Source organism: Quercus lobata, chromosome 10 (assembly GCF_001633185.2).
Source record: "Quercus lobata isolate SW786 chromosome 10, ValleyOak3.0 Primary Assembly, whole genome shotgun sequence".
NCBI lineage: Eukaryota > Viridiplantae > Streptophyta > Magnoliopsida > Fagales > Fagaceae > Quercus > Quercus lobata.
In genome coordinates this window covers 48,447,617-48,455,835 of record NC_044913.1, presented here as the reverse complement: position 1 = coordinate 48,455,835, position 8,219 = coordinate 48,447,617, and the positions used below count along the sequence as shown (strand labels likewise).

General features: G+C 37.9%; 1 protein-coding gene across 1 annotated transcript; it reads right to left on the bottom strand.

The window, feature by feature from the left end:
* Positions 1-4,403: 4,403 nt before the first annotated feature.
* On the bottom strand, positions 4,404-7,092 carry LOC115964207 (glutamate formimidoyltransferase-like). Its single transcript, XM_031083565.1, has 3 exons — positions 7,015-7,092; positions 5,350-5,761; positions 4,404-5,238 (listed from the first exon to the last, which is right to left on the bottom strand). Exons 1-3 carry the CDS (start codon positions 7,036-7,038, stop codon positions 4,721-4,723), a joined length of 954 nt encoding a protein of 317 aa, XP_030939425.1. The 5' UTR covers positions 7,039-7,092; the 3' UTR covers positions 4,404-4,720.
* Between the last annotated feature and the right edge of the window lie 1,127 nt (positions 7,093-8,219).

The window sequence follows — 8,219 nt, the reverse complement described above, 5'->3', positions numbered from 1 at the left end:
AGCCTTCGGTTCTCTCCTCGGCTAGTTCCGGGTAAGTACTATTTTTTACGGGTCGGCCTTATTGTGCCAAGCACTTCTATTAAAGCTATGGCGACATCATTTTATTATCAAATATTTTGGTCTTAGTCGTCATTGATTTAGATGCTATATTATTGTGCCGAGCAGCGCTTGCAAATTTATGAAAACGTAGAGACATAACATGCGAAATAAGGTAGACAACAATTTTTATTAATATAAAAAATTATTACAACATACAAAAAGGGGCTCAAACGAGCCTATACAAAATGTAAACTGCCTAAGCAACCATTACATCTGTAGTACAGAAAAGTAAACTGTCAAGCGTCTTTTAAACTCGTCTTCAAAGTTTCTCCAATCTCTGCCTCATTGCTGCTCATACTAAGAGAGGGACTCACTTTAAAGAAGAAAATGAATGAAGAAGAAGGAAATAGTAAGGAAGAAATCAATGACGAAGATGAAGGGGATGAATAAAGAAAATGGAGGACATGAGTAAAGAAGGAGGAGAAGAGGAGAGAGAGATGAAGAGACAAAGAGAGGAACAAAAGATAGAAAAGAAACAGCACCAGGGCGGAACTGGTGCTGGGAAGACAATAAGAAGAGGGAGGGGGAGGGCACCAAGGAGCAAAAGAGGGAGAAGCAGAAGCACTTAGCCCCTGCCTCAGCCCTGACTCCTAACACGCCGGTGCCATATTAGGTACGATCGTGAGGAGCCGGATGGTAACGATCTTGGGTGTTCTCGACTCAGTCACGTCGAAAGTTTGACGTGACGAGTCCCTGTTTCGGATTTTGACTGAAAGAAGGATGAGGTTGATTTTGAGTCTTCGCCATCCTTGTCCCGATCGAGCCATGATAAACTTTATCGGAACATGGCGTTTTTGGGAGGGATGGGGCTTTTGCATCCCTTGTTGTTATGGTAAAGTATTTTACGATTAAGTGTATAAACCAGCGAGTAAACCGAATCCTAAGGGAGGCTAAGTATTCCAGAGTCGCAGGGGGATGAAAAAGGATTTTTGGTAAAAACAATCACCTCCTCCTGTCCTACTTATACAGAGGGCGGAGCGGGGGGCATTTAATAGGTTTAGATCTCCAAAGGAATCAGCAAACCCAAACACGCCGGTTCCACTTCTCCACCCCATCAAAATAAACCGTCGAATTAAAGTAGTCTCGTAAATAGTGATTATTCAAAGCGCGTTTTGGATACCCCAAGCGATAAGAACGCCTCAAGCGCGAAATTAAAAACTATCTCGTAGACCGGTGAATCTCTTGGGCATATGAGAAACCGCCAGCATGTTTAATAGGCCGAATAGATTAGGCCACAGGAAGAAGTTTGGCGTCACCAAAACCCCCCTGTCCAGCCCAGAGGTTGGACAGCCGGGTTTTGAGGGGCTAATGTAGGGCGTAAATGATTTATGGGCCAAGCCGAGGAGGATTATGGCCCAAGTTCAACAAAATAGCCTTTGGGTACCGCCGAGGGTAGTTCAGTCCTCGGCAGACCCAAAGTTCCCCCTCGTAAAGAAGGGTAAAAATGGTATAAAACTGAAACTCGGAAAAAAGATCTAAAATATCCGGAGAAAGCTGCTGTTATTATCATTTAATGCTCTGAACCTGACAGAGCCGCATTCTTTGGCTTTTACAACCATTCCTAACGACTTTGAGTATGGACTGATGGGACAAGTATCAATCCTGGAAAGTTTAACCCTACGCGTGGACGAAGGACAGTGGACGCGAGCTAGTATAAAAGGAAAGGTAAGTAATCTATAGTGGGGGCTGGGAAAAATGGCCAAGAAACGAGAGCCTCCCAGCCCACCTCCATGAGAAGTACTCTAGGGGTGACGATCGTTTAACCTTGTATGAACCCCCTGAAAAACCCACCGCCTATCGATCAAGGCCTAGCCTTTCAAACCCACGCTCTACAAATGATATTGTTAGGGCCGTTTTACGTGCGAACCCGACACTGTTACGGTCCGCCACGAATCGTGACCCTACATTTACCTTATACTTAAAACTTACACTCAAAATTGTTTGTACTTGTTAGTTTTTTTTTTTTTGGTTCTCTCTCTATGAATTGGATATTTAGCAGATTACAGAAAGGGGCGGTATATATATATATATATACACACACATATACACGCATTTGATTTTTACTTCCTGAGAGTTCTGGCTTTATTTGCTCCTTCAGGTATATTCATGTATCATATTCTATTAATTTGAGCAGTTAGGCAGTTTAGGACTCTTAGTCACAACTGGGAGTGGGGACCAAAAATCAAACCTTCTTCACATGCTTCTTTGAGTATTTTAGTTGTTGATTTCGGAATTTGGGAGTTTATAGTCACTTCATTTGTGTTAGTTATTGTTAAATGTGTGCAGTTTTACATAAATCCCATGTTTTTTTATTTTGAGAAACATTGAATCCTCAGGCTTTAAAATGTTGTTTATATACTCATTATGAAGCTGGCTTTGGTTCTGGTACCTAGCCTCCTTGCTTCTCTTTGGACCTCTTCTTCCATTCAGAAGATTGGTGGGTTTCTCAACTTTTCTGGGATTCTCAGCCAATTCAGGGAATTGGCTATTGACCAAAAAATGAATGTAGTACAAGCAATTGGTGTTGGGAAAAATGTTAATTCTCACCCAGGAAGAGTTTACTGATAGGAAGTGGATTCTTACATGTATGAAGATGGTGATCATATCAATTGTGCTGTTTTTGATTGCCTGTTTTGGGCTATTTTACTCTCCCTATGGTGGAGAGCAATTGCCTTTCAAAGCTACATTGTTTGTATGATGAATCTTGAGTTGGCATTTTGTTGAGTTGGATTTGACAGTAATGGGGTATCGAAAATGAAATCATGTGACTAGATTCGCATATCTGATTGTGGGGACTAAGGGTGATAGTCATAGGATGGTGAGGACCTTAGAGTCAGTGTATTAACCAAGATGCCAATATATTCTACATTTGGATCTTGAGGCACTGCCCTGAAAGATTGGAATTGGATTTCGGTGAAGTGAAGAATATGCGTGTTAATGATTAGTAATCTTTTTATTCAAACCTAATTAGGTTGGAACGCATATTAATTCTTTGAAGGCTATGCCATATTTACCTAATGTTGCTTTCTTGATTGTTTTACTGGGTTGAAATTGTAAAATGCATGAACAGTGAAACTACCTAAAAAGATTTCCATTTTAGTTGATCACATTTATAATGGGCATGCAATATTTACCTGTGTTGTAGGAACCATAAAGCAAATCAATCATCATGATCAAGGACTGGACTTATCAGAAGAAAATCTTACATTGCTTGTACCCATGTCATTCAAGATGTTTACAGGTAAGTATGATATAACCTTTTTAGTTCATTGAGCACAACAGTTCTGAAAATATTTTACGCCAAAGTGACTAATAGAAAAATGATCCTGTGAAAAATGCTAATTACAATGCGATCTCCCACCTTATTTTATTTAAGATTTCAGGCTTCAAGTAATATCTCTCTCTTTCTGTGTGTGTGTGTGTGTGTGTGTGTTGTGCATAGATGCACAGCAATGCCACTGGTAATGTTGGATCACAGCGAGGAGAAAATGCCTGAAGGCAGTTATCCCATAAAATGCCTGCTGGTTTGCTACAAAGTGCTATTAATGGATGTCATTTGGTTGTAGTCTTTGTGGCTGGGAATTTGTCAAAAATAGTACAACTTTATTTTCCATTTTCTATGAGGAAATCTCCTTACTAGTTGGTTCCCATGGTTATAATTTTCCCTCTAGCTAATTAATACAATATTTGTTGCACTAAATCTGACAGCTTGATGATTTAAATTTGGCATATTACTCTGGTTTGTAATTTTCAAAAGCTGTTTTGCTTTTCTTGTACACAGGTTCAACATGGCTAATGCTAACCCAGCCATTTATTGACTACTGTGTATAGGGATGGGATAGCCTTACACAACCATCACTTACGTAATACACAAAATTCAACTCTCCAGGAGGTTTTTTTCACTGTTATTTGCAACAGTCCAGAATTCCACAATACTGCAAGTAGGCAGTAGCCATGATCTCCACAATATTGCTTGTGGCAATCCTCCAGTGCAGCATCCAATCTCGTCGTTGATGAAGGTCCCTGACAAAATGGTTAAAAACAAAGTCCCATTTGCTCAAAAGTTGCAAAGGAGATCTTTCCTGGACAAGGTTAATAAAGAGCTTATAGGTGGCAGAAGCCGTTCTGCACCTGGTGCATGAAGGACCATGCACTTTGTGTAACATTGATAGTGCTTGGACCAGGTCATGGAGCTAAGAGGATCAGGAGCTGCTTGACATATGGTTTTTTTTGTGAAGATTTTCATTGAAAAAGCAGTGTTCATGACAACGGTAGGAGTTGTATAAACCCAACTGTACATTGCTGTATTCATAGATTATATGGCTGATGTAAACTGATGGAACTTTGTTTTCTTAATATTTTATCATACATTCAAGTTATAAACGTGATCAACTTACCAAAGAAATGAACATATGATCCACTTTACAGCAAAGTCATGAAGTGCATGACTCTTAAGTTTTGAAAAATCCAACTATTATATTGAATTTTCTCCTCCATTTTTTACCTTTCTGGTGGTCAAATAATATATTGATTAAGCTGGTTGTTTCCCTAACAATGTTTATTAGGAAATTTTGGCAAATTGAAACTTGGTAGATATGGCAGTTGTTTAAGAGTCTTTGATTTAGTCTCTTTGAGCAGAGGTTAAATTCATGTATTTTTCAATAATCATCTCTGGTGAAAAATCAGTAAAATAGCCCTTCTCCACTTCCACCCCTTCTTCAGCTGCTAGCATCTCAACCTGGTTCTGGACCCTATCTGCACCAATTTGATTTGGCTCCAAGAGCATGCAGGCAATCTCGGTTGAATCCTCTCCATGAACCAAGCCTAATGTCTGCACCGTGGGAAGCCCACCTCCTCGAGCACTCACCATCCTTGCAATTCTTCGAGCCACTGAGAAATCTGTGGACAAGATGGGTATGTTGTACAATGCAACCCATGGACGTGCTCCAATCATTGTGATGCCTCTTGCTCGAGAGACCTCGGACGGACCTTCATCGGGCTTCTCCAAAAGCATATCGGGCATGGTCCATCCTGCCCATTGGTTGCCCATAGAGTTAGGCCGGTAATATCCAAGTTCACGCCTAATGGTGTCTAGAGCCTTGCCTGTTGGATGTGCTGCAGCATAAAGAAACACTGGCACTGCAACAGAGAAAGAAAATGTAATCATCGAACTGACTAGTGCAAATACATTTCAAGTAAGAGTAGTTTTAGGGACTATTTTCTAGAACGCTTTAGAAGGGTTCAACTAACCTTGGAATCGATTTGCAATGTCTGCTGCCACTGCCTTTGCAAGCCAAGCTGCTTCATCCAGTGATGCTCGAGCCAATGGATGGAAAAGAATGTCGTCCACAACACCAAGCCGAGGGTGAGTCCCGGAGTGCAACTCAAGGTTAATGGCTCCAAATGCAGCCTCAACCATGGCTAGGACAGCTTGTTGCAAGGGACTATAAATGGCATTCCCTGTTATATCTTGCACAACATATGATACAAGTGTGTACCGAACCCTATTATATGCTCGGTCCTCAAATTTGTTCACGATGACAGTTTCAGGGTTAAGCCTTGTAGCTTGTTCAATAGCATCAAGAGCACCACGGTTACGTGATTCAGAGATAAAGATCTTGCAACATAGTAGCACAGATTGCTCTATGGTTTTCTTCTTATCCTTTTGCAAGAGAAGCCAACATTTAAGTAAAACAATTCAGCTTCTTTTAATTACAATGATATATGAATCTTTACTTACAATAAAATGAGGGTTATTTGCCTTCAACAACAAAAAAAAGGTTACTTCATTGTCCTTTAGACCATATGTGATTAATATTTGTTAATTCTTAACAATAATACAACTAAATTTTAGTCTAATCATCGATCTATCGTACCCTTCCTTTATCTAGATTTAGATTTGACTATAAACAAAATATGTGACACTAAGTTCATACATATTTGGAATTGATTTTTTTAAATTGATAAGTTATACAAGCATCTAATTGGTCTTATCTAGGAGGAGTTTTAGTTGAGGCCGAGTATGTTGGCATATTTCAAGCCTTATTTCATTAGTCAAGGCCCACATTGTATTGTAGGACAAAGTAATAAAACAACTTATCCACTTTTCATTATTAGTGCAAATCCATTTCTTTTCCTTATCATTGCACGTGCATCACATGTTCACATTTAGGTTCCACTACCACTAGTCAATAAACAAGTGTACGGTTGTTTTCTTCATATCAGAGAGGGTTTGTTAGTTGTTACTTATTCTTCTTCTTTTTATTTTATTTGATGAATGAAGTCTTTCATATTACTGAGAATTGGTATTTGCACATATAATATTGTAAGAGTTAAATACTGAAGATAGGCATAGCATAAAGCTTGATAATTGTAATAGATACCGGATAACAAGGTAGGAACTACTGCATTGATGGACTTATTATCAAGCAATGCATAAAACTTAATCAAAGGATGAGTGTGCTTAGAATATGTTACTTTGAGGTAGTGCATTTTTGAGTTTTGTCCACTCATATTTAGTTATCCAAAGTAGGATAAGTGAACCTAAATTATAATATATCAATACAAAAATTTGGTTGAGATTCTTTTTTCTTTTTTTTGTCAAATTACATATATAAAAAAAAAAAAAAAAATTCAGAAAAATAATTTTCCTAGTACCACTCAAACTGCACATTAAAACGTAGACTTGGATCCAAACCCACACTAAATCCAAGGTTGAATGGTATGGATAAAATTGGCCAGAGCACCAAATTTAATCACTTCTCTTCCCTTTCCTATTTCATTTTTACCATGATTTAAAGGAAAATAACCAAAGGATGAGTGAAAATGTACACAAATATTTTAACTTTGAAGGGCCCTTGTAGTGATATAGCACCTAGACAAAGAAGAAAAAAAAGAGGGAGGAAGAGTCCTTACCTTGCAACTTGGGTTGAAATCCATTCCTCGCCCCACTGCTCTGCTTAACCTTTTTTTGTTTTTTGCTACCACCTACTTTGTATCACAAGAACTGAATGGGCAGGTGCTGTGAGACCGAGAATGCATATAAAAGGCATTGAGGTTGTGAGTCAGCATTGATATAAACACCCATATAAGCCAATGTCTCACTGCTTTTCGTGTCAGTGCTCAATCATAATGAGAGCTACGTTTGCTGGAATCATGAATCACGTGGTGCTACTAAGCAGCATCATCGACCATGGTTTCCTTCAATCAAATTTTAACACCACAAGCATTGCAGAAAATTGATATCCTTCTGCTGGGAGATGACCCTGTCAATCAATGATGGTCTATCGTATGTGATTATTTGTATAATAGGAAATATAAGTTCATAGTGATCATTTTTATTTTCTTAATGCAATAGAATTAGAAGTGCACTCTATAATCTTCATAACATTCAGTCACGACACCAAATGGATTTTATTTATTTATTTTATATTCTTATTGTAAGTGAAATTTGAACCTATCTACCTAAGTACTTTATGACAACGATAAACCTATTGAACTGACTGAATACCCACCAAAAAAGTGCTAAATCATTAGGCTTGGAGCTTTATGATACTCTTCAAAAAGGTGGAAGCATGCTTTGTTTGTCATATATGCACTTTGAAGAAAACCACTTTCATCTTTGTTGTCAAAAGATGCCAGCTTGGAAGCAGTTTCTCCCACAGAATCAAGGACATAAATAAAAAGAAACCCATTGTATTGGATCCTTTCCAGATTCCATTGGATTAGCATGTGAAAACCCAGAACGCAAAACTAACATTGGTCCTATATATTCACATATTCAAATTAATTATTTGATAATTAATTCACCTTTTGCAGAAACATAAGAAATATATTCACATATCATATTGTATGTCAGACAAGAACAAGTTTATGTCTGATATACAACATGGTGATTATTCAAATTAACCACAAACTCACACGATGCATGAGAATATAAATATTATGTAATGAGATGTAATATATCATTCTATTATTATTTTTTTTTTTGTGTTTTATTAATTTTTTTAAGGAATAAGAAAATTATCGTAATAATCAAAACTCATTACAAAATTACAATGTTGTCTTAACCAAAATTAAAATGAAACCAAAGGAATAAAAAAATAGATTTTATAATTAGT

What these genes read in the sequence shown, in the direction of transcription:
- LOC115964207 (XM_031083565.1), bottom strand. Translation starts at nt 7,038, where the DNA reads ATGGATTTCAACCCAAGTTGCAAG. An exon ending in ATTTCAACCCAAGTTGCAAG is followed by an intron (nt 5,762 to 7,014) that starts GTAAGGACTCTT and finishes CTCTTGCAAAAG; the next exon opens with GATAAGAAGAAAACCATAGA. An exon ending in CATTGCAAATCGATTCCAAG is followed by an intron (nt 5,239 to 5,349) that starts GTTAGTTGAACC and finishes TCTCTGTTGCAG; the next exon opens with TGCCAGTGTTTCTTTATGCT.